The sequence below is a fragment of the Triticum dicoccoides genome, chromosome 1B, assembly GCF_002162155.2.
Source record: "Triticum dicoccoides isolate Atlit2015 ecotype Zavitan chromosome 1B, WEW_v2.0, whole genome shotgun sequence".
NCBI classification, from domain to species: Eukaryota; Viridiplantae; Streptophyta; class Magnoliopsida; order Poales; family Poaceae; genus Triticum; species Triticum dicoccoides.
Window position 1 is genome coordinate 671570219 of NC_041381.1, and position 25558 is coordinate 671595776.

At 45.6% G+C, this 25558-nt stretch overlaps 5 protein-coding genes across 11 annotated transcripts; 4 read left to right on the plus strand and 1 right to left on the minus strand.

The window, feature by feature from the left end:
* Positions 1-32: 32 nt before the first annotated feature.
* LOC119349551 (probable E3 ubiquitin-protein ligase ZFP1) lies at positions 33-4348 on the plus strand. 6 transcript variants are annotated; one of them, XM_037617600.1, is made up of 8 exons: positions 33-367; positions 472-504; positions 1028-1856; positions 2088-2438; positions 2538-2572; positions 3268-3366; positions 3464-3619; positions 3888-4348. In XM_037617600.1, exons 3-8 carry the CDS (start codon positions 1085-1087, stop codon positions 4020-4022), a joined length of 1548 nt encoding a protein of 515 aa, XP_037473497.1. In that variant the 5' UTR covers positions 33-367; positions 472-504; positions 1028-1084; the 3' UTR covers positions 4023-4348. The 6 variants fall into 6 exon arrangements, with proteins under 6 accessions (XP_037473497.1, XP_037473493.1, XP_037473494.1 ...); XM_037617598.1 differs by having other exon boundaries at positions 41-367; positions 1028-1373; positions 1461-1856; positions 2088-2572; XM_037617599.1 differs by having other exon boundaries at positions 42-367; positions 1028-1373; positions 1470-1856; positions 2088-2572.
* Positions 4349-4730: 382 nt separating this feature from the next.
* On the minus strand, positions 4731-6300 carry LOC119349553 (ras-related protein RABA1f-like). The gene is made up of 2 exons (XM_037617601.1): positions 5949-6300; positions 4731-5397 (listed from the first exon to the last, which is right to left on the minus strand). Exons 1-2 carry the CDS (start codon positions 6164-6166, stop codon positions 4965-4967), a joined length of 651 nt encoding a protein of 216 aa, XP_037473498.1. The 5' UTR covers positions 6167-6300; the 3' UTR covers positions 4731-4964.
* Positions 6301-6481: 181 nt separating this feature from the next.
* Positions 6482-8533, plus strand: LOC119349554. Its single transcript, XM_037617602.1, has 2 exons — positions 6482-6591; positions 6985-8533. The coding sequence occupies exons 1-2, from the start codon at positions 6522-6524 to the stop codon at positions 8208-8210; spliced, it is 1296 nt and encodes a 431-aa protein (XP_037473499.1). The 5' UTR covers positions 6482-6521; the 3' UTR covers positions 8211-8533.
* Positions 8534-10498: 1965 nt separating this feature from the next.
* LOC119349555 (F-box protein At2g26160-like) lies at positions 10499-12328 on the plus strand. The gene is made up of 2 exons (XM_037617604.1): positions 10499-10612; positions 10852-12328. Exon 2 carries the CDS (start codon positions 10857-10859, stop codon positions 12069-12071), a length of 1215 nt encoding a protein of 404 aa, XP_037473501.1. The 5' UTR covers positions 10499-10612; positions 10852-10856; the 3' UTR covers positions 12072-12328.
* Positions 12329-14701: 2373 nt separating this feature from the next.
* Positions 14702-16593, plus strand: LOC119349556 (F-box protein SKIP23-like). 2 transcript variants are annotated; one of them, XM_037617605.1, is made up of 2 exons: positions 14702-14808; positions 15005-16593. In XM_037617605.1, the coding sequence occupies exon 2, from the start codon at positions 15010-15012 to the stop codon at positions 16261-16263; it is 1254 nt and encodes a 417-aa protein (XP_037473502.1). In that variant the 5' UTR covers positions 14702-14808; positions 15005-15009; the 3' UTR covers positions 16264-16593. The 2 variants fall into 2 exon arrangements, with proteins under 2 accessions (XP_037473502.1, XP_037473503.1); XM_037617606.1 differs by lacking the exon at positions 14702-14808 and adding an exon at positions 14818-14920.
* Positions 16594-25558: the final 8965 nt, after the last annotated feature.

Here is a 25558-nt window from a genome sequence, read left to right on the forward strand (position 1 = left end):
GAGCAGCAGCTCTCAGCTCGACGCGAACAGGGCAGTGGGCTGCCCGTTGAACTGGGCGGCGTTCTTGGCTGGAATTCGAGCCATGTTAACGGATTTCACGAGATTGGTTGCCTAGAGGTTTTCCATTCCATCCTTGGACCGTGTTTCTGCAACTGTGGTGTGGACAGTTTGTTTTCACAGCGTGCCGGCTTAGATTAGTTACTGATGAACTAACATGATGTATGAATGCAGATTATTCGGGTGGGGGATGTGCCTGGACGAGCGGGTGTAGTTAATTAGTTATTAATGCTGCTGTTTTTGGCTTTTTGCAGTGAGCTGTCGACACAGGGTACAACTGCTTAATCATACACATGAGTCTGATTTTCAGGTGGCCAAACACTCTTGTTTTTACTCTTCGTTTAAGTGACAGCAAACTGTTACAGTTTCCAATTTCCGTATGTTCTCTCCCTCATCTTGATTTTATTACTGCAGTTTTTAAGTCTGGAAGATTACCAAGACGCAAGGGTATTGCCTGAACAGAGCAATTGAGTGCTAAATCTGTCATCATGTTTAATTATTAGTTCCAAGTTTGTTCTTAATCAATAAATGATGTTATGGTTGATCCTTGTCTGTGCAGGAAATTTACACCTCGTTTCCATTTTTATGATGATCATTTATTCCTCTGCAAACTATTCCAAAATGCTATGAGACTAAAACATGTGAAACTCATATGTCCCGATTTTGTTCATTTAATGCTCTGTTGAAGTTTTTATGCTTTGTGTATGTTCTTATGCTGGCACTAGATCTGTGTCCGTTCATCCTCCACAATTAGTGTACAATCTTCTGTCGCCATTATGTTCATCAACATTGCTCATGCTAAGCCTTATCTACTGCTGAAGAATGCCTGTTCTTGCCAAATTGATATCTCTGTGAAGTTTTTGTCCTGTACCATGACCCCTTAAAGAAAACATGTTTTCCTCGCATTTTGCATGTCGACTTGCAGAGTTTGGACTGACTGCTGACCATATTTACTTAATCTGATTTGCAGGAAGAGTTAATGAAAAAGCATTGTTGATCCATAAGCAAGGGAATTGTGGTTGGCATCATGCCACATAGAAATATGTGTTGGACACATCAGGGTGATAATCTTGAATCAGAGGAAGGACAAGCTCAGCCTGAAAATTACAATAATGGTGGGACTGGGAGTAATTTATCCAATCAGGGCGTGCAAGTTGCTCTTGGAGCTCCAGGAAATACTACTAATGATGGAGTCCGTGATTCACGGAGTTATTACTATGAGAGCATTAATAATCAGCTCCAGCATGCTCAGAATTTATACCCATATGGAGGCGTTGATCCAAGTTTTGTCTACCCATCGACTATGTACAATCCCGGTATGTCAACACCATCTGTGAACAGATATGTTCCTCATGCAAGTTTTGGACAGGGCAATCCACCACCCTCACCTTCATATCATCAAGTTGCCACAGGAACTAGGGATGAGAGTAGCAGCAGTAGCAGTTTTGGTGATGCTACCAGAGAATCCATGAAAACGAGGAATGCTGTAATTGAGAGTGGCCATCATTTTGATCATGGATTTGCAAGCTCGAGTTCATCTGCTCATGTGCCTCAGAATCCTGCACGAGGGACATGGGGTGCTTCATTTGAATCACATGGTGCACCAAATGGCTCTTCTGCTGATGGACCAAACAGGTCAACACCAATGGCTATTCACCCAGCATTGGTGCGTCATGGTAACTATGTATTTCCAGCTGGTCACATGGGCCAGGGCAATACATGGACTACACACCCTGCAAATGTTATTGCTGATGGAGTCCCACACTGGGCATACAACAATGCAGTCCTCAATCCTTCAGGTAAGTAAACCTTCGTGATTAATAAAAGTGAAATTATTTTGCTAAGTGATGATTCAAGGCACTTTTTTTATGGCTGTCAGTAGTTTTCATTGAATAATTAGTGGCTTATATTCTTGGTAGCTTTCATTAGTTAGATTAACTGTAACCTTTTATAAGTTATGGCCTGGCTATAGGATATAATTCTGTGAGTGAGATGTGGAGAGGTAACCGAGAATCTTGCTTTTCTAACAGGTCAGTTTGCTCATGGAACAATGGGCATGCCAAATGGTAGTCTTCAAGATTACCAAGCTGGCCCTTCTGCTAATTTTCATGGGCCTTTACCTCATTTCAACCAGATTCCTATGCATAGCATGCAAACTCCTGCTATGCTTAATCATATTCAGATGCAAGGGCCTCAGCGTCAAAGCAATGTAGTGCAAGGTGCAAATCCTTCTGGAGTGGTGCAAGGTGCAAATCCTTCTGGAGTGGTGCAAGGTGCAAACCCTGCTGGAATGGTGCAAGGTGCAAATCCTGCTGGAATGGTGCAAGGTGCAAATCAAGCTGGAATGGTGCAAGGTCCAAACCCTTCTGGAATGGTGCAAGGTGCAAATCGTTCTCGAAGGGCGTTCACCTGGGATCCATGTCTGCCTTTCTCCAGTTCTGGACATACTAATGGACCTCCAGTTCATGCATTTTTTACAGATCAAGTTTACAATGGGAGTCTAAGACTTCTTCAGGTGATTCACATTTCCATACATTCTTCTCATGGAATGACAGCATGCATGTAGCTCTAATTGCATAATTAATGCTGGAAAAAAAAATCTTCCTTGGATACTTTGTTTGCGTCTACCTGCTGTTTCTTGCGAAGCATAGAAGATGTATTACCCGTTTGCATGTATAATTTGGACTTGAATCCTTGATTCTGCAAGGATATGCATGCTTCATACTTATGCTGGAAACACAATTTCATTTTCAAAGAGTAATTAATTGATGTATGAATTTAGTCATAAAGATCTCTGGGATATTTTTTTCAAGAAAACATTGCCAATTATTACCCTTGATTGCTGAAGTGCTGCACATTTATTTTACTTGAAATCTTCAAAATATGCCTGTCATCAAGTTTTAGAAAATCAAATTACCTAAACATTTTTTGTGAGCCCTCTACCATATGTATTTTCCCCTGCAATCTGTGTTTCATGAATAGCATGCCCTAATTTTGGCCAAGACAAATGAAACCATTTTTCCATTGCTGTGATACGTGATTATCATGTTTCTGTTGTCTTGCTTGCCTACTGCCTCTATTAGTATCTACAGACATTAAAATTTGCCATCCGTACCTCACTAATACTGTATTTCTACATGACTGGGCTTACTTTTATGAGTGATTTCCTTTTGAATATGGCTATCTGATGTAATCAATCTGCCCATACAGCAAGCTGCTATGGCGACTATGTCAACATTTTATGATGCAATACATCTTATTGACGAACAATGGGATATGGGGCTAGATATAGACGGCATGACCTATGAGGTATGGAGCAGATGACCAACTCACAATAGTTTCTTGCAGACACTTTCACGGGTTTACATGTATGTAACTGATAAAACGTGGTCCTGCTCTCCTGCAGGAGCTTCTAGCATTGCAAGAACAGATTGGAGATGTCAATACCGGTTTGCCAGAAAGGTACATCTGTCAAAATCTGAGGGTACATTGGTATGTTGTTCCCAGGGCAGCTCGCGGGTCCGATCAGTCTGTGGAGAAGGATGCTTGCATTATATGCCAGGTATTATCCCTTGCACATTCTATCTCTTGTGTTCATAACACCACTAGGTCTTAATTTCTAAGTTTTGTACTGTACTAAAAATTAACCTGACAATATTTACATAGTAATAATATTGTAGCTCCTTATCCTTTTTAGAAGCAGCTCATTTACCTAGAACAGTCAATACACCCCTTTGTCAGGATCGACGGCTAGATTAACCAGATATGCAGTTTTTGCTGTCAATGCCCGTCTCTGGTTTCTAAAGCGCGTTTGTTCCGTGTCTTTGCAGGAGGAGTTTGAGGCGAGAGACCTTGTAGGAGCCCTCGACTGCGGTCACAAGTACCATGAGGTGTGCATCAGGCAGTGGCTGATGGTGAAGAACTTATGCCCCATCTGCAAGGCAACAGCTCTGCCAGCAGAGTGAAGCAGCGGGTGTCCGCCGCGCCAATAAATCATTTGCCGCAGCAGTGACTGAGATGATTCAGCTCAGTTTCTTGTACATAAGAGATGTTGGATGATTTGTGTTATTTACCTGTAATTTCCTGTTCGGTTTGTTGTGGACATAGCCTGCCCCAAAACTGTATAGCCAGAATGCATGGTTTCATTTCCTAGACTGCTCTTAGACCCCCCATGGTGCCTGAACTTCTCTCATCATGGCTTTCCTAGATTGTCTGCCCCTTTTATCTATTTGTACATTGTAATTAAACCTATATATTTCCCTTTGCCAAAAATCAGAGTTGAGAACTCAAATGGTTCTTTCTTCTGGATGTTCTATATGGTTTTCTTGGTTTTGCAGTTTCGGTTTGCACGGGTGTTTGGTTAGGCTTAACTTTGGCTTTTGGAGTTTGGTTTATATAACTCAAAAAAGCATCTATTTTTATGCTCTTGGCTTTGGCTTTTGACTGGATATACTGTTACATGATGGTATAAGCCAAAAGCAGAAAAATATACTATGTTTTTTTGGATTATAAACCAAAAATAGTCTAGCAATAGTTTTTGGCTTTTAACTGTAGTTTTCATGATGGGAGTCTGCAAAAATATTTGGTACAGTAACAGTTTTACCATGACAAATCCCCTGAACGAAATGGAACTGTGTAAACAAGCAGACTCAGGAATACACAGATCCAAGACGTAGAAAACATCCCAAGGAAAGGCCTGTAAGAAATTCGCGATAACCTCACTCACACTTTCAAATCCCTAAACTATACCAGCAAAGGCTGTAGTCCTGAACGAATCAAATGTATCAAACATGGCAAAATGAACACTGGGATATGGTTGATGGCGCATGAATACAAACGAGGACTATGACTGCAATAACATAGTGCCCTCCCCTACAGTATAAGATGCCAATGCCCACAATCTTGAGCTAAGAGGAACAACAGTTGGATTTCTTCACCGCGGAGACGTCGTCCTTGGAGCCGACGTTGATGGTCTTGCCCTTGGGGGGCGCGGCGGGGTCGTCGCCGATGTCGAGGGCCTTCTTGCTCACCACACGGTAGATCTGGGAGAGCACCTCGGTGAAGGCGTCCTCGACGTTCATCGCCTCGAGGGCGGACGTCTCCATGAAGAAGGTGTTCTCGCGCTCGGCAAAGGCCTTGGCGTCCTCGGACGGGACGACCCTGAGGTGGCGCAGGTCGGCCTTGTTCCCCACGAGCATGATCACGATGTTGGCGTCCGTGTGGTCCTTGAGCTCCCTCAGCCACCTCTCGACGTTCTCGAAGGTGACGTGCCTCGTGACGTCGTAGACCACCAGGGCGCCGACCGCCCCGCGGTAGTACGCGCTCGTGATCGCCCGGTACCTGCGGACGCAGCGCAAACCGACGATCAGTCGCCGGCGCGGGTAACAGCTGAACAGCAAATGGGCATGTATCATGTATGGTCGCTCTCATTGATGAACATGGGCAGTTAAATTAGTCGCTCTCAATTAAAAGGTTCCTGCGTCTAATCGACCTCTGATTACAAATTGTTCAGCACAGGAGTTGTAATTGATGGCTACAAGAGTTCCAAGCATGTTCAGCACAGGATTGCATGTACAGTCAGTCTATATCAGGGTCAGCTCCTGGCCCTACACAATCTTCAGCTGCAACAGCGCATTGCTAAAAATGTGATACCCTGAACCTGAAGCATGTCAGGCTGCTCAGCCATGGAAAGCTATGTATGGATCGAGGCAATGCCAAATCAAATCTCAACATTCAGTGAAGCATTTCAACCGAACGCAGCAGCGTGTGCTGCTGCTGGCCTGCAGCATCATCCAAGAATCGCCGACGACAAGGGGCCATGAGATCCACATGCCACACCAGCTGCTGTAACGAGGAATGGATCTGGGGGTTGGAATGGGGGTCGGGTTTACCTCTCCTGGCCGGCGGTGTCCCAGATCTGGGCCTTGACGACCTTGTCGTCGACGTGGATGCTGCGGGTGGCGAACTCGACGCCGATGGTGGACTTGGACTCGAGGCTGAACTCGTTGCGGGTGAAGCGGGTGAGCAGGTTGGACTTGCCCACCCCGGAGTCCCCGATCAGCACCACCTTGAACAGGTAGTCGTAGTCGTCCTCCGCCCTGTACGCCATCTCCCTTTCCTCCGGCCGCCTTCTTCCTCGTCGGCGGCGGGCTCTTCCTTGCTGCTGCTACTGCTTCTCGTTGGCTGCGGCTGGATAGATCGTATCACGGCCGGGGTGGTTGTGGCTTCCGCTCCGCTCCGTTAGTCGGCCGCACGCCGCGCCAGCCGCCAGCGACCTGACGCGACGTGCCTGGGCCCAAGGAATGAGAAATGCGGGCCCGGTCCAGCCCATACGGGATGGATGGGCCTGGGCTGCCCTCACTCGGTTCACTTCACACGGCAAGCCCAGGAGCCAGTCACACTCAAAAAGAAAAGAAAAAAGAGCCGGCCACACTCCACTCCACTCCACTGACGGCAGCGGCAGCATGAGCGGCGCGGCGCGGACGGCGCGGCGACCCCAGCTACGGCACCGGGACGACGGCGCTGCTCTCTCTGGTATCCGGCTCCCCCTCATCCTCGCGCCTCTTCCGCATTCCTCTCCCGCTCGGAGCCAGGGGTTTTGGGGCCGGGATGACCTGGGGTGCGCCCGCCGTGCCTCTGGCCATGCGGCGCTTACGGCAGATCGACGCCTGCTCCGGCGATGGGGCGCCTCTGATCTCGGGCCTCCTCTCTTGATCGCGCGGGGTGTGCGTCTGGGGTTCCGTCCGTCCGTCGCGGCTCCCGCCGCGTTCGCGAGCCGTGCGCGCCAGGTGTTCGACGCATTGCCTCTGCGCAACCAAATGCTGCTGCCGTGCCGTGCAGTCATTCTTCTCGATGTGTTTGGTTGGACGGTTGGTGTTCGGTGAAAGGGCAGTGGTCGCTGATGATGTTGTTTCTTTCCGCTCGCAGGGCCGATGATGGCGGCGGAGAAGAAACCGCACTCGCAGCCGGCGCTGTCGTGGTCGTCCATCCCGCTCGACCTGGCCGGCCTGGTGCTCCGCCTGCTCCCCACGTACGCCGACCGCGCCCGCTTCGCCGCGGTGTGCCCACAGTGGCGTGCCGCCGCGAGGCGGCAGCAGCAGCAGCTGCCCCCGCCACTGCCACTGCTCGCGCTGCCGGACGGCACCTTCTACAGCCTACCGTATACCAAGCCCTTCCGCTTCCCTGGCTGCGGCTTTGCTGGGTATCAGAGTGCCTGTGGCAACTGGCTCGTCTTCCCCCGTGACGACGGCTGCTTTTTGGTTGACCCCTTCTCTAGGGAGACAGTGACGCTCCCTGCTCTCTCCAGCGTCCGGCTTCGGCCTCCAAATGCAGTCGCTAAATGGTCAGAGGACGGCACGGTGAAATATGCGGACCCTTACACTACATGGATGCACATCAATACATCTGAGAAGCTACACATAAGTAAGCTAATCCTGTGCTCACCAAATCTCGTTGCAGCACTAGTCGGCATCGGATACACCAGTCAGATTCTCATGTGCCTGCCAGGGGCCTTGTCGTGGTCAGTACGCGCCTACGATCGGTGCAAGCGCTTCGAAGACATGTCATTTTACCAGGGAAAGCTCTACGCCGTTGCCAATGACGAGAACCTTCTTGTGGTTAACATCAGCCAGGACCAAAGCACCGGCGATCCGCAGGTCTCTCGGATTGGACAAGTCATCGAGGGTGAGCCATGGTATCCAGTTGTGTTCGCTGACAACACTATACCCTGCAAGAAGCTCTACCTGGTTGAAGGGCATGGGGCGTTGCTGATGGTTCGGAGGGTGATTTGGTGCAAGGTACCTGGACCTGGAATGCGCGGCAAAGTTGTTGCCAGAGAGAGCAGCTTTGAGGTTTTTGAGGCTGACTTTGAGCATTCACGGTGGGTCAAGGTGTCGGCTTTGGGGGGTTTGATGTTTCTAGGGCGAAGGTGCTCCAGGGTTTTGTCCTTGTCTCAGTTTCGGATCCTCGATGATCACATCTTTTTCTTGGATGATGATGAGGAGAATCTTGTGGAGTATGGCTATGACAAGGAGAACACTTCTTTCGGCACCTATGACATAAGATCTGACAGAGTCCGTTCTGTTCATCGAGATATTTCCTGGAAGCGTGGCGATGAGATGCGTCTGGCAGCATGGCTCTTCCCACGGGACTGAAGCGGAGGTGTTATACTGTTATCCCTATGCAGGCTGCTTCTGGGTTATCTGACCGTGCCATAGCTGTTGTTGTTCAGTGGGTTTTTTGCAAGCTGCTCACATGTTACCTATCTGACCGTGGTATGTATGGTAGTTGATGTGGTCTTCAGTGGAACCCATGCAAGCCATGAAGTGCATTAGTAGTAATTTATCTGAGCTAGGTTACTCTGTTAGGCCTCCTTTGGTTTGGAGGAATTATGTAGGAATTCCATGTGATAGGATTTCTATAGGAAAAATTCTTTCAGAGCCCTTTGGTTCATAGGAATAGAGTCCTATTCCTATGGAGGAATTCTTCCTATCCTCCACATTTTATAGGAAAACAAACATTAGCCTAGACTCAACGGAAAAAATCCTATGATGTAAACCAAAGAGCATCTCCTTTCCAATTCCTAGTCATAGGATTTGAGATGCATGTCATCTCATTTCCTATGACTTTTCTATTCCTATGATTTCCTTACCCTATGAACCAAAGGAGGCCTAGTGCCTGTGTATTAGTACTTGTCTGAACTAGTAATTGTGGTGGTTGACATGCAAGCTGTTAACTACGGCGGTTTTCAACTGGTACCGTGGTTGTTGCCTGTGCCTACGAAAAAACTCAAAATGCATAACTTCTTCTCTGTATCTTTGACATGGTGGCCTCTTATATCTGAACTAGGTTACTCTGTTAGTTACAGTCTTATACTGGTACTCTGAACTAATTTATGGTCGTTAATGTGAAGCTGTTAACTGCATTGGTCTTCAACTGGTAGCTCTGATTGTTGTTGTGCGTATGGAAGATGTTTAAAACGCATAACTGCTTATATGTATCATTGGTGTCCTGGTCTTTTTTCTATTCTGTGATGATTTGGCACGGTGGTGTGTGACTCCCTGTAGTGGTAGATTTGTTTTTAGCTGAAGTAGCTGTGATGATCCTTACGCAGTTGTGCTGTTAGTGTGGCTTGAACACATATTTCAGCAACTTTTTCATGTATCGAGCCTTTTTTTTCTGTGAAAGCAATCATTAGATGGTAGGATATGTTCGTAGATAATTTATTTTGTATGGAATATTTTTAATTGTTAAGAATACTGTAAAGCTGCAAGAACATTTTATGGTCCTTTTATCGTTTTTGAAACATATTTCAAAACAATTGTACAAGATATTTGTTGGAAAACTTATTATTATGTTAACTATTAATTTATCAACCACAGTCTATAAATTATTTATTTATTTAACATTAATAACAGTCAATCAATGAAAACTTAATCTTGTCTTCCAACCCACAGCATGGCTAAAGAAGGGGTCTAACACACCCAACATCTAATAGGGGTTTCCTAATGAAGAGTTTTTTTTTTGGCAAAAGGATCGCATGATCCATTTGAAAACGACATTGAGTCATTTGCACGTGAGATTTAAACAAATTTGGCTGACTAAAGGAAAATCCTGCACGCACCTAATTGAGTACACTTTGTTTGAAAAGTAAAATCATCTGCGCACCCGCTCCATTTGCTGAATATTTCCTTTAATATGCCTTTTTTCTCCATCTTCTCTCAGTCTGTTTTTCTTTTGTCTATTCTCTTTCCATCATTTGTTTATCTGTCATCTTCTTTAAATTGCTCCTTTCATTTTTCTTGGCCTTTGCATATACATAAGGCGTTCATGTTTGTTTTACAAAATGTTGAGGTGATAGCTGTTGGCTGGTCGGGTTCAAAAATAATAATTGTTTACTGGTGGTTGGTCTGTACCAAAATTGAACTGCAAAAACGTCTTGTTTTGGTAAGGAGGGAGTAACAATTTGTGTGTTTCTTAAATACATAAACATATTTCGTAGATGGTATAACGTCACAATATTTTTTCCTATACAAACATGAAAATTCGCCGGAATAATGTATACCTATTCTTTTTTCATGGACCCTGGGCATATTAGAGACATGTTTTAGAATTTCATGTAACAGTTTATTTTTCACGCACGCACGCACACACAGACGTATTTGTTCAAAATTTATTGCATAAATATGGGGAAAATATATTGAAATCAATCTCGAAGTTGCCAAGCGCCAACTGAAATCGTATTGTTCCTCTCTGAACAGGAGAAGCGGGAACTCATTTTCTTATGCTGACCGGGCTTTTTTTCAGTGAGTGAGCGTGCGGCCCATACGGCTTGGCTTGGCCTGGGCCTGGGCCTGCGTATCCACAGCCTCTTGGACTGATACTATTATCTAAAAATAAATAAAAAAAAATTGGACTGATACCAGGTTCGGGCAGCCACACACTCCACTCCACTCCACTGTCCACTCCACTCCGCACCACAGCCACACACTCCACACTCCACTCCAGCTCCGGCGCGCACGGCAGCTCCGGCAGCGGGACGGCGCTGGTATCTCAGGTACCCGCCTCTCCCTTTCTCTTCACGGGCCTTCCTTCTTCCTCCCATGCTCGCTCGGGATTTGGGTCCCGCTGCCCAATCCGGCCGCTTCCGCTGGCAATGCACGCCAGATGTTCGACGCATTGCCGCCTCGCCGGAGAATGCTCCCGTTCCGTGGTTCTCATCGGTGTTCTTGTCTCGTTTGCGACGTCGGAGAATGAGGCGGCGTTCGCTGATGCCGTTGCTTGCTTGTTTCCAAGGGTTGATGGCGGCAGAGAAGAAACCCCACCTGCAGCCGCCGGCGCTGTCGTGGTCGTCCATCCCGCTGGAGCTGGCCGGCCTGGTGCTCGGCCTGCTCCCCGCGCAGGCCGACCGCGCCCGCTTCGCCGCGGTGTGCCCGCAGTGGCGTGCCGCCGCGAGGCAGCAGCAGCGGCTGCCCTCGCCGCTGCCGCTGATCGCGCTCCCCGACGGCACCTTCTACAGCCTCCCCTATACCAAGCCCTTCCGTTTCCCTGGCTGCGGCTTCGCCGGCTACCAGAGCGCCTGCGGCAGCTGGCTCGTCTTCCCCCGCGACGACGGCTGCTTCCTGGTCGACCCCTTCTCCAGGGAAACGGTGACGCTCCCTCCTCTCTCCAGCGTCCGGCTCCGGCCTCCGAATGCAGTCGCGAAATGGTCGTATGAGCATGGGGCAAAACTGGCCGACCCTTACCTCACATGGATGCATGTGAAGGACTCGGAAGAGCTGCATATCAGTAAGCTAGTCCTGTGCTCGAAGAATCTTGTTGCTGCCCTCGTCGGCATTGGATATACCAGTCAGATTCTGATGTGCCAGCCAGGGGCCTTGTCGTGGTCGGTACGCGCGTACGATCGGTGCAAGGGGTTTGAAGACATGGCATTCTACCGGGGCAAGCTCTACGCCCTCACCAAAGACGAGAACCTTCTTATGGTGAACATCAGCCAGGACCATAGCACCGGTGATCCACAGGTTTCTCGATTTGGACAAGTCATCAAGGGTGATCCATGGTTTTCATACGTGTTCGGCACCACCACCATGCTCTGCAAGAAGCTCTACCTGGTTGAATCCTGTGGGGCAATGCTGATGGTACGCAGGACGATTTTCTGCCGGGTTCCTGATGACGGTGGAGCTGTTGCTGGACCAAGCGCGTTCGAGGTTTTCAAGGCTGACTTTGAGCATTCAGGATGGGTCAAGGTGTCGACGGTGGGGGCTGACCAGGTGTTGTTTCTAGGGCGAAGGTGCTCCAGGTCATTGCCCTTCTCTCAGTATGGGGTCCCGGGTGATCACATCTTGTTTTTGGACGATGATGAGAAAAATCGTACGGAGTATGGCTATGCCGATGAGAACACTTCTTACGGCACCTATGCGATGGGATCCGGCAGGTACCGTTCTGTTCATCCAGACATTTCCTGGAAGCGTGGCGATGAAATGCATCTGGCAGCATGGCTCTTCCCTCATGATTGAAGCACTGTTATTTCTATGCAAGCTGTTACCAGGCTATCTGACCGTGCTATTATAGGCTATCTGACCGTGCTATAGATGTTGTTCAGTGGTTATTTTGCAAGCTGCTACCAGGTTATCTGACCATGCTATAGATGTTGTTGTTCAGTGGTTATTTTGCAAGCTGCTCACATGTTATCTATCTGACCGTGGTATGTATGGTGGTTGGTGTGGTGTTCAGTGGAAACCATGCAAGACATGAAATGCATTAGTACTCCCTCCGTTCCTAAATATAAGTCTTTTTAGAGATTACACTATGGACTACATATGAAGCAAAATGAATGAATCTACACTCTAAATTATGTCTATATACATCCGTATGTAGTTTATAGTAGAATCTCTAAAAAGACTTATATTTAGGAACGGAGGGAGTAGTATTTATCTGTACTATAGGTTATTCTGTTAGTTGCCATGCATCAGTAATTCTCTGAACTAATTATGGTGGTTACTATGCAAGCTGTTGATGGTGCCGGCTTTCAACTGGTACTATCTTTACTTTTATCAGAAATGCATTGTAGTATTTTCTTCTTCAATTTTTCGATGATTTGGCATGGTGGACTCTGACCTCCTGTAGTGGTAGATTTCCTTTGTGCTCAAGTAGATATCTTGTGGTGGGCCTTGTACAGTTTTGTGGTCTGAACACCTATTTCGAGAACTTTTTCAAGCACAGGACATCTTTTGCTGTCTACACAGTTACTATTAGACAGTGGAACATGTTCCTAGACAATATTTTGTACCATTGAATATTTTTATTTGTTAAAAAAATTTCTAAAAGTCGCGACAAATTTTATTGCCATGCATATTTCAAATAATACTGAAACATATTTCAATACAGCCATACGAAATCTTTTCTGGAAATTTTATGATTATGAATATATTTTTATCAAACCCAAGTTATGAAATATTTATGTGTTGAAAACTGTAATAGTCAAGATCTTGGCCTCCATCCCATGGCATTACTAAAGAAGAGATCTAGCACACCAATCATGAAAGGAGATTCCTAATGCAAAGTGGACTTTTGGCTCTCAGGATAAACTGATCCATGACGGAAATAAACAGTACAAAAATAAATCTGAGAGTGAGTCTTGTACCAGCAAATTTGGTGATTTGCAGTATGCATGAAAAATATATACTACTCCCTCTGTTCCAAAATATTTGTCTTTCTAGAGATTTCAACAAGTGACTAAATACGGAGCAAAATGAGTGAATCTACACTCTAAAATATGTCTATATACATCCGTATGTGGTAGTCCATTTGAAACAAATATTTTGGAACGGAGGGAGTACTAATGAGCTACAATTGCGTTTTCAAATTTGAAAACGTGTTTTGGTTCATTATTTCCCCACAGTTCAAAAAATCAGTTGCAATTTGAAAACAATATTGAGTCATTTGCATGGGGGTTTTGCTTTGAATTTTGGGTGAGTATAACATTAAAAAAAAGGAATACTCTTTGCTCACCCCTTCCATTTGCTAGGTCACCCAACTACTCCTGGCCATCTCAGGCCCGGCCCTGTTGGCCCACCCAGGCCCGGCCCTAAAATCCAGGGCCTAGGCCCGATGGGCTTGCCCATGGGCCGGGCTTGGGCCTGAGTTTTAAGCCCACCAGTAGGACCTGGACGGGCTTGGGCTTGGCATATTGGCATTTTAAGGAAGAGGCCTGGCCCACGGCCCTAAGCCCTAAGGGCCTTTTAGGGCTTTTTACCAGATGGGTCGGGCTTGGGCTTGAAAAGTAGGCCCAATGATAGGGCTTGGGAGGGCCGGGGCCTTAGTTTTCTACCGTGGGCTTTTTTAGGCCCGGCCCAAGCCTGGCCTGGCCCGGCCCATGGCCAGATATACACCCAACAAACATTTTCGTTTTGTTTTCCTTTCATTTTTATTTCCTTTTCTCTCTTTTTTATTTTTTAATTATTTTATTGTAATATTACATCTCTTCTCTTTTCATTATTTGTTTATCATTTTCTTTAAATTTTATTTCTTTGATGTTTTTGTCCTTTGCCTATATGTAAGCCGTTGATGTTTGCTTTACAAAAGTTTCAGGCGATAGCCTTTTATTGGGCGATTTCTAAAATAAATTGTTTATTTGTGACTAGATCGGTACAGCTTTCTTCTGATAGAAGTATGTGTTGTTTTGTTATAAGAGGTCAAATCAAGACGAAGGAGTGTAACCCATTATTCTTTTTGAAACTACCAAGTTGCATGTTTCTTAAATAGATAAACATATTTCGTAGACTAACACTTCAATAAAAAAAAATCTATACAGAACATTAATTTTCGTATACCTAAATATTTTTCCATAGACCGTCAGCATATTAGAAACTGTTTTAGGATATTTGTGAACATTTTCTTTCACATGCCAAGCATTTGTTCCAATTAATTCATATAAATATGCTTTTTGAATTGGCCTCCATTTTGAAGCTACATTGCCGACTGAAAACGAAGTTATTTCTCTCGTAAAAACGAGAAGGCGGGAACCTCTTTTTATTTTGTTTTCCAGTGAGCGGGCATGTGGCCCATACGGCTCGGGTGGGCCTGGGCTGTACGTATCCACGCCACTAAAAAAAAAGGCTGTACGTATCCACTTGGCACGGCCCCAGCCACATTCCACTCACTCCATTCTGCACGCCAGCGACAGCAGCCGCAGCGCGGCGGGGACGGCAACGCGACCCCATCTCCGGCACCGGGACGGCGACCGTCTCACTGGTACCCGCCACTCCTTCTCCTCGCGAGCGTTCCTTCTCTCCCCTTGCTCTCTCTGGGGGGGTTTTGGATCTCGCTCCCTGCTCCCGCCGCGTCAGCTGGCAATGCGCGCAAGGTGTTCGGCGCTTTGCCTCAGCCCGGGCAAAAATGTTGCTGTGCCGTCATTCTTCGCTGATGCTGTTTCTTGTTTGCACTGTAGGACCGATGGCAGCAGAGAACAATCGGCACTGGAAGCCACCGTCGTCGTGGTCAGCCCTCCCGCTGGAACTGGCAGGCCTGGTGCTCCGCTTGCTCCCCGCATACGCCGACCGCGCCCGGTTCGCCGCGGTGTGCCCACAGTGGCGTGCCGCAGCCAGGCAGAAGCTGACGCCCCCTCCACTGCCGCTGCTCGCGCTCCCTGACGGCACCTTCTACAGCCTCCCCTACGGCGAGCTCTTCCGCTTCCCCGGCTGCGGCTTTGCTGGGTACAAGAGCGCCTGCGGCAGCTGGCTTGTCTTCCCCCGCGACGATGGGTGCTTCCTTGTCAACCCTTTCTCCAGGGCCACCGTGACGCTCCCTGCTCTCTCGAGCGTCCGACTCCGGCCTCCAAATGCAGTCACTAAGTGGTCAGATGTGGGAAAGGCGAAATGTGCCGAACCTTTCTGCACATGGATGCATATCAATGATTCAGAGGAGCTGCACATAATTAAGCTGCTCCTGTGCTCGCCAAACCTCGTTGCTGCACTGGTCGGTGTTGAATACACCAGTCAGATCCTAATGTGCCAGCCAGGGGCCTTGTCGTGGTCGGTACGTGCATGCGATGAGTGTAAGGATTTTGAAGACATGGCATTCTACCAGGGAAAGCTCTATGCCATCACCGATGATGAGGACCTCCTTGTGGTGAACGTCAGCAGTGACCAAAGCACCGGCGATCCACAGGTTTCTCGGGTTGGAAGGGTCATCAAGGCCAAGGGTGACCATTGCTACAAGGGGGACCTCAGTGTCTACCATGTTGTGTGTCGAGAGAACTCTGTACCCGTCATGCCCGTCAAGAAGGTCTATCTGGTTGAATCGTGTGGCGCGTTGCTGATGGTACGCAGGAAGATTTGGTGCCAGGCTCCTAGACCTGGAGTGACCAGTAAAATTGTTGCTGGAAAGAGCGAGTTTGAGGTATTCAAGGCTGACTTTGAGCATTCACGGTGGATCAAGGTGTCGACCGTGGGGGATGACCAGGTTCTGTTTGTAGGGCGAAGGTGCTCCAGGGCTCTGTCTGCGTCTCGGTATGGCTTACTGGGCAATCGCATCTTCTTTTTGGATGACGATGACGAGCATCGCGTGGACTACTTCTACGACAAGGAGAACACGTCTTGCAGCTCCTATGACATGAGACTCGGCGATGTCTCTTCCCCTCATCCAATGATTTCCTGGAAGCGCCGCAAAGAGATGCGTCTGGCAGCATGGCTATTCCCCCAGGACTGAATTGAAGGTGCTATATTGTTGTTGGCTTGTTGTTATACAAGCTACTCCCATGTTTATCTAACCATGCTGTAGATGTTGGTGTCCATCCTTTATTTTGCAAGCTGCTCACAGGTTATCTATCTGACTGTGGTAAACATGGCGGTTCATTATGGTGTTCGGAGGTCCCATACAAGCCGTGAAATGCCTTAGTGGAGAGTATTTAACTTTCTTATGCCATAGTTGCCATGTATCAGTGATTGTCTGAATTTATTATGGTGGTTACTATGCAAGCTGTTAACTGCATCGGTTTTCAACCTGCACAGTTCAGTGGTTCTCCTACAAGCCGCAAAATGATTAGCACTAGTATCTATCTGAGCTTTGTTACTACTCCCTCCGTCCTAAAATTCATGTCTTAAATTTGTTTAAATATGGATGTATCTAGTTACATTTTAGTGTTAGATACATCCGTATCTAAACAAATGTAAGACAAGAATTTTGGGACGGAGGGAGTACTTGTTAAGTGCCTTTAGTCAGTGTTTTGTCTGAACTTATGATGGTGGAGTACTTACTACTACCAGTCAGAAGTTTTTCAATAGTACTGTGGTTGTTGCTATGCCTCTGAATGATCTTAAACTGCATCACTGTATCTTTGGCTTGTTGATTTATTTTTTCTTTTGCGTTGTTTTGGCAACTAACTCTGAATTGGTAGATTTGTTTGTGCTCGAGTTGCTGCTCTCTTGTGATGGTATTTAACTTGCAATGGACATTGTTCAGTTGTGCTGCTAGTGTGGTTTGACTGAATTCGGAGATTCACAGTTAATTTCTTGGTCCCTGGTCGAAGGCAACATGAATTGAAGTTGCTATGCGGGATAAGCTGGGAAGCCATTTAAAAAGCTACTATTTAATAGATCTAATTAACCAGCTTGCAAAGGAATGAACAAGGTGTTTCAGTTCTTCCGTTCCATCTACTCCTAAAACACTTCTTTTACAGGTACTCCTAAAACACTTGACGCAATTCCAATACAAAGGAGGGCGCACTAACATGTCATTTATCTGGTTTTGCCTTTTGATTGTGATTTTCTGAGAACAAAATAAAATTTAGCATGTACTAGTTTTTAATATTGAAATCAGTTGAAGTTGAGTGAACATTTATTTAACATAGTGAATATTTTATTTTGACCAAACGTGAATATTGCCCGTAGAAGTGGAAGATATCCCCAAATATTATTCAGGTACAATTTTTATTGGTTGAAACACTTCACAAAGTTACGAGAACATTTTATCTTCGATGCATAATTAAAAAGTTATATAGTGAAACATATTATTTAAAACAATAGCAAAAATAATTCCTAAAACTATATTATATGAGTTGAAAAATTATATTTAATGCAACATTGGGGAAATTATATTTTGGGGCATCCGTTTTGAAAAATATTAGCTTAGGTATGGACACAGGCAGCCTAGCTGACGGCCTGAGCCCAAAATCACGATGGTCAGGCCAGCCTTGGGCTCCATGCCCAAATACCTAAAACTGGCATTTAAATTTTTTACAAAATAATGTATTTGTATATCTTGTAAAATATTTCGGGACTATGTAACGATGCCGGGTTTTTCCAATATGAAGCTCACTGTGTCAAAGTTCCGGAGAAATGCACATGTCTCGTGTGCTATGTGTTGGAAATATGAGCAATTTACCGAATGATTTTATTAACAGAAATAGTAGATAAAACATGACTAAAATAGCAAATATAAAGCAAGTCATGCAATCTGACAGAGAGAAGGTAAACATCGTCTGCATATATGAACTTGAGGTAAACACATCTAGAACAGTCACTAGATGAAGTTGCTTATACGACATAGAACCTAACATACGTAGGACAGAAACTAGAGCCAAGAACTGTAGCAGGACTTCTAACAGAAAGGAGAAGAACACGTACGGCACAGCAGCAGCAGAAGCGCTGGGCTTGGGGTCGGTGTCCTCGCCTGCCATGTCGTCGAGGAGGTCGTGGACGTCGGGGAAGAAGTCGTCGTCGGGGAAGTAGTCGTCGGCGACCGGATCGTCCGTGATGAATCAGCCAGTAGTCGCGCAGAGCGCTCCCCAAAAACCTTATCACCCTTCTCCCGTACAGGACTCAAAGAGTGCGGTTTCGGAGGCCTACTGTCCCGACCTGCGGTGCACGCCGCAAGTCGGGATGGAGAGGATCGTAGCAGCAGCGCAGTGCTCAGGAACCGGTGGCGAGAGGAAGAAGTAGTTCTGGTGCTTCTTGCTGAGAGGAGCGACCTCCCTTTTATAGGCGCAAGAGAAGGAGGCGAGAGGGCAGCACCGGGAGCTGAAGGGACCGAGGGAGATGAAACGAACAGACAGCAGCCGAAGGGTGCAGCGTTCGCATTTAATCTCCACTACAACAAAACTTTCCATCTCCCGAGTGACCTTTCGTATACCCGTAGTGCGTGGCAAAAATTTAGACATCGGCTCGGCTCATTCCCGCAACCCGCGGCGCGGCGCGGCGCGGCGTGACGAGGCGGGCGGCGGAGGAGGAGCGCGCGTGGATGTCCATCTTGTTCTCATGCTCATACAAGTGGGGAAAGAACCCCCCTTATAAGGAGGTCCAAGTCCCACTAAACTAGCAATGTGGGACTAAACTTTTAGTAGTATCCCTTGCCTTGCATAAATGGGCTAAGTGGGCCTCTAGGATTTATTAGGAATTTCTGAAATAGTTATTGGGCTGCCCAAAATAGACTAAATTCCAGCAATCCCCCACCAGATCCCAGAGGCACACAGAAATTTGCCTTTGGTTCCAAAATACTGTTTTATATACCGGTACTGCAGTGGAGACTGTTAAGTTGAACTTCCACCTAGAACTCTATGCTACACTAGTAAGCAACTTGAACAGTGGACTGGGCCTTGAACTGCAAGTTTTGTGCGAATCTAGCTTCACATAAAGCCTTGACCGATACGTGGCTACCATGGGTCTTCCCCGCGGGTGGAGCTTATGCGTCATACTCCGTGACCTTTCATGAGTTTACTAGAGAGAACCCTACTCTCATAGATTGCGACGTTTGACAATCAGACTCATATAGGTGTATTCTTCAAAAGATGTTCTGCAGGATAACATCTCTGCTTAAATAAGCCACTTAAAACACATTAAGATATACATCAACCTGCCATGCAGATTAGCAGAGTATTGCATCTTCATGGAGTGGTATTGAGAATAGTAGGGATACTCTCCTCTCAGTTGACCAACAGCTTGTCTTCCACATCTAATTCACGGGATCTCCGATCACAAAGAATAGGTTACCACTGTGAACAACTCATATTGTGGGTCTCATACCCATCTCCCTCGATGCATTATCTATCACATTACGCGATAGACCCTTAGTAAAAGGATCTGCCAGATTTTTAGACGTTTGGATATAATCCAACGCAATAACTCCGGAGTTTTTCATTTTCATGACAGACTTTAACCTTCTCTGAACATGTCTTGATGACTTCATGTTATCCTTTGAACTGCTTACTTTCGTGATCACAGTTTGATTGTCGCAGTTCATAAGGACACCCGGTACAGGTTTCTCAACAACCGGCAAGTCATTCAAGAGTCGGCGAAGCCAATCTTCTTCGACCGTAGCTGTATCTAGTGCTGTGAGTTCTGCTTCCATAGTTGACCTCGTTAAGATGGTCTGCTTGCAAGACTTCCAAGAAACAGCGCCACCTCCATGAGTGAATACATAACCGCTTGTGGCCTTTATCTCATCAGCATCTGAGATCCAGTTTGAGTCACTATACCATTCAAGCACCTTTGGATGCCCAGTGTAGTGAATTCCATAATTCGCAGTGCCTTTCAAATAACGCAAAACTCTCTCTAGAGCTTTCCAATGCACATCTCCTGGTTTTGAAACAAACCGACTCAGTTTGCTAACAGCAAAAGAGATGTCAGGTCTTGTAGCACTTGCTAAGTACATAAGCGAGCCAATAATCTGAGAATACTTCAATTAATCTCTAGCAATTCTTCGATTCTTTCGAAGCAGCACGCTAGCATCATATGGTGTTGGAGAGGGCTTGCAGTCACTATAGCCAAAGCGACTCAAGATCTTTTCCACATAGTGAGATTGAAGCAATGTAATCCCACCATCATCATCTCTCAACAACTTGATGTTCAGAATGACATCAGCCACTCCTAAATTCTTCATCTCAAAACAGTGAGATAGGAAATCCTTGACCTCCTTAATAACATTCAGATTTGTTCCGAAAATTAGTATGTCATCAACATACAAGCAAAGCATAACTCCCTCGCCCCCACCATGGCGATAGTACACACATTTGTCAGCTTCGTTCACAACAAAGCCTGCAGCTGTTAAAGTTCTTTCAAACTTCTCATGCCACTGTTTGGGTGCTTGCTTGAGTCCATACAAGGACTTCAACAACTTGCACACTTTCCCTTCCTGACCATCTACTACAAACTCATCTGGTTGTTCCATATAAATTTCCTCATCCAACTCTCCATTTAGGAAAGCAGTCTTAACATCCATTTGATGAACGAGAAGACCATGTGAGGCAGCTAGTGAAAGTAGAACTCGAATAGTGGTCAGTCGAGCCACAGGTGAGTAAGTATCAAAGAAATCTTCACCTTCCTTTTGGGTATAACCCTTAGCCACGAGCCGAGCCTTGTATTTTTCAATAGTACCATCAGGCCTAAGCTTCTTCTTGAATACCCATTTGCATCCTATAGGTTTGCACCCATAAGGACGATCAGTTATCTCCCAAGTTTCATTCGCCAAGATGGAATCCATCTCGCTACGAAGTGCTTCCTTCCAGTAGTCAGCATCTTCAGATGCATAGGCCTCTGAAATAGAACTGGGAGTGTCATCTATGAGATACACAAGAAAATCATCACCAAAGGACTTTGCAGTCCTCTGTCTCTTGCTCCTAATAGGAACTTCATTGTTCTCCTCCACAGGACTTTCAAAGTGTTCCATCAAAATGGCAGGTTCGGTAATTGTAACTGGTTCCTGATTCGATGAACTAGGCATCTCCTGATTAGATGAGGTAGCCATATCCTTCATGGGAAAGATATCTTCAAAGAAAGTCGCATCATTCGACTCCATGATCGTACCGACATGCATATCAGGTACCTCAGATTTTACAACCAAGAATCTATAGCCAATGCTATGAAAAGCATATCCCAAGAAAACACAATCCACAGTCTTTGGTCCAAGTTTCCGCTTCTTTGGAATTGGAACATTGACTTTCGCCAAACAACCCCATGTTCGCAGATAAGAGAGTTTTAACCTTTTCTGCTCCCACTCCTCGAATGGAGTTATCTCTTTGTTCTTTATGGGGACTCGATTTAGGACATGACACGCTGTCAATATCGCCTCCGCCCACCATGCCTTGGAGAGACCCGATGTGTCTAACATGGCGTTAAGCAAATCAGTTAGAGTACGGTTCTTTCTTTCGACCACCCCATTTGACTGAGGTGAGTAGGGAGGCGTCCTCTCATGGATTATACCATGTTCCGCACAAAAAGCATCAAATTCATTGGAAAAATACTCTCCACCACGGTCGGACCTAAGCCTCTTGATTTTCCGATCAAGTTGGTTTTCCACTTCAGCTTTATAGATCTTGAAAAAGTTCAAAGCCTCATCCTTAGATTTCAGAAGATACACACAGCAGTATCTAGTGGAGTCGTCAATTAACAACATGAAATATTTCTTTTCACCTTTTGTCAAAACACCATTCATTTCACATAGATCTGAATGTATAAGTTCTAGTGGTGCAAGATTTCTCGTCTCCGCGGTCACGTGAGATTTACGAGGTTGCTTAGCTTGCACACACACTTGACACTTAGATCCCTTGACAGTGGTGAAACTAGGGATTAAGTTCAACTTCGCTAGTCGCGACATGCAACCAAAGTTAACATGACAGAGTCGTGAATGCCACACATTTGATTCACTATTGTTGCAAATATGATTAACAACTTTATTGCAAACGTCTGATATGGATAAACGAAACAGGCCTCCTGACTCATAGCCTTTCCCAACAAAGGTTCCATACTTGGATATTACAAATTTATTCGACTCAAAGACAAGCTTATAGCCATCTCTACACAGAAGAGATCCACTAACAAGATTTTTATTGATGGAGGGGACATAATGCACGTTCTTCAGCCGCACGATCTTCCCCGAAGTAAACTTCAGATCAACCGTGCCAACACCACGAATAGAAGCACTTGAACCGTTGCCCATCAGCACGGCTGAAGTCCCTGCGGTCTGATAAGACAAAAACATGGAAATATCACCGCATACATGCACATTAGCACCCGTGTCAATCAACCAATCAGGAGAATGACATACTGAAAGAATAGTGGGAAATATACCATACCCAGCATCCTTCATGTCAGTATCTCCAATGACAACATTAGCGGTCTTGCCGCTTTTCCCAGGATGACGCTTGTCATAGCGATTAGGGCAACTAGGAGCCCAATGATCAGGATCTCCACACACATGACAAGCACCTTTCTTCTTGCCATTCTTCTTCTTGAAGTTCGTGTGTTGCACAGCCTTGTTCTTTCCATCAAACTTTGCTTTACCATCAAACTCGCCCTTGTTTTTGAACTTGTGGGGCTGGAAGTTCTGCTTCTGTACCACATTGGCACTAGATCCTCCCTCAATACCTCGAGCACGTGTGTCCTTTGCTCTCGCCTTTTCTTCCACATCAAGAGTACCAATGAGATCCAAAACGGAAAACTCCTATCTCTTGTGCTTCAGTAAGGTAGCAAAGTTCTTCCATGAAGGAGGAAGCTTAGTAATGATACCCCTGGCAACAAACTTGTCCGGTAGTATGCAATTGAAGTGCTCAAGTTCTCTAGCGAATGACTGTATCTCATGAGCCTGCTCAACCACGGAGCGCTCTTCAGTCATCCTGTAATCATAGAATTGCTCCATGATATACAGCTCAGTGCCGGCATCCGAGACCCCAAACTTGGCCTCGAGTGCATCCCACATATCTTTTCCATTGTTAATTGACGCATAAGCATCAACTATATTCTCACCAAGAACACTCAAGAGAGCAGCCTTAAACAGAGTATCCATTTTCTGAAAAGCTTGTGCCTGTTGGGCATCTTGCTCTCCTTCAGGTTTGCCAAGAGTGGCGTCATAACAGCTCATGGTCTGAAACCATAAGACTGCTCTCACGCGCCACCTCTTATAGTGGATACCCTCAAACATAGGAGGTCTCATGGAAGCAGCAAAACCACTTGGGGTAAATTGCCTATAATAAGATTTTTGGATTGTTGGAAATATGAGCAATTTACCGAATGATTTTATTAATAGAAATAGTAGATAAAACATGACTAAAATAGCAAATATAAAGCAAGTCATGCAATTTGATAGAGAGAAGGTAAACATCGTCTGCATATATGAACTTGAGGTAAACACATCTAGAACAGTCACTAGATGAAGTTGCTTATACGACATAGAACCTAACATACGTAGGACAGAAACTAGAGCCAAGAACTGTAGCAGGACTTCTAACAGAAAGGAGAAGAACACGTACGGCACAGCAGCAGCAGAAGCGCTGGACTTGGGGTCGGTGTCCTCGCCTGCCATGTCGTCGAGGAGGTCGTGGAGGTCGGGGAAGAAGTCGTCGTCGGGGAAGTAGTCGTCGGCGACCGGATCGTCCGTGATGAATCATCCAGTAGTCGCGTAGAGCGCTCCCCAAAAACCTTATCACCCTTCTCCCGTACAGGACTCAAAGAGTGCGGTTTCAGAGGCCTACTGTCCCGACCTGCGGTGCACGCCGCAAGCCGGGATGGAGAAGATCGTAGCAGCAGCGCAGTGCTCAGGAACCGGTGGCGAGAGGAAGTAGTTCTAGTGCTTCTTGCTGAGAGGAGCGACCTCCCTTTTATAGGCGCAAGAGAAGAAGGCGAGAGGGCAGCGCCTGGAGCTGAAGGGACCGAGGGAGATGAAACGAACAGACAGCAGCCGAAGGGTGCAGCGTTCGCATTTAATCTCCACTACAGCAAAACTTTCCACCTTTCGTATACCGTAGTGCATGGCAAAAATTTAGACATCGGCTTGGCTCATTCCCGCAACCCGCGGCGAGGCGGGCGGCGGAGGAGGAGCGCGGGTGGATGTCCCTCTTGTTCTCATGCTCATACAAGTGGGAAAAGAACCCCCCTTATAAGGAGGTCCAACTCCCACTAAACTAGCAATGTGGGACTAAACTTTTAGTAGTATCCCTTGCCTTGCACAAATGAGCTAAGTGGGCCTTTAGGATTTATTAGGAATTTCTGAAATAGTTATTGGGCTGCCCAAAATAGACTAAATTCCAGCACTATGGACCAGACCCATTCCGTTTTCTTTCAATGGGTTTGTTCCATTTTATGCGGCTTTTCATTGGCTTCCTCCATTATTATTTTCTTTCAGGTTTCTCTCTAGTACCCTTTTCTTTTCTTTCTTTTGGTTTCATATTGGTCCTCCTGTGGTTTTTTCTTTCTGTGTTTTCCTCTATTTTTTATTTTACTTTTTTCAAATTCATGAGCATTCTTTCATTTATAAATCATGATTTTTTTAAAAATAACATCATTTTTTGAAATTCAAGAGTAGCTTTAAAACTACCTAATATTTTTTAAATAAATGAACTTTTTAAAATCGGATGACCACTTTTACAAAATTTGTGAACTTTTTAAGAAAATCACAAATTCATATTAAATATGAGAATTAATCAAGATTAACCAATATTTTGGTAAATTCGTGAGTATATTTTTAGAATAAATAATATATCTAAATTTTTTGAATAAAAATCCAAATAGAAGAAAAACCAATCAAAAAGGAAAAGAAAGAGAAAAAATAGCTGAAAATGGGAAGTGTATGCATGTAAAGCACATAGCTGGTGGAAGCCTAACTAGGCTGGGGGAAAATTATATGAGACCAGGCCTCACGGTTAGCAGGAGAGCAACTAGTCCTTGCCGGATCCTCCCAAGGGCCCTTTAGTGGGATGAGAGCTGCACATGTCGTATGCTGGGCATTTTCTTAGGATTTTGTTTTTTAATTTCCAGTACGAGTTTTCCGGTTTTACATGTTTTTTTTCCTTTTTAGGCTTTTTGGTTTCATCCAGTCTTCATTAGGTTTGGGAGAAAAACAAATTTAAAAAAATACATTTTTTTTGCTTCTATGAGAAGCGCAGATTTATTTCTTGTAGAGGCACATACTTATGCTTCGTCTAAAGGAAAAAAACATGTTTTTTTTCTTTCACAAGAAAGACAAATTTGCTTCTTGTGTAGATGCATCTTTGCTTCCGCAATAAGCACAGATTTGC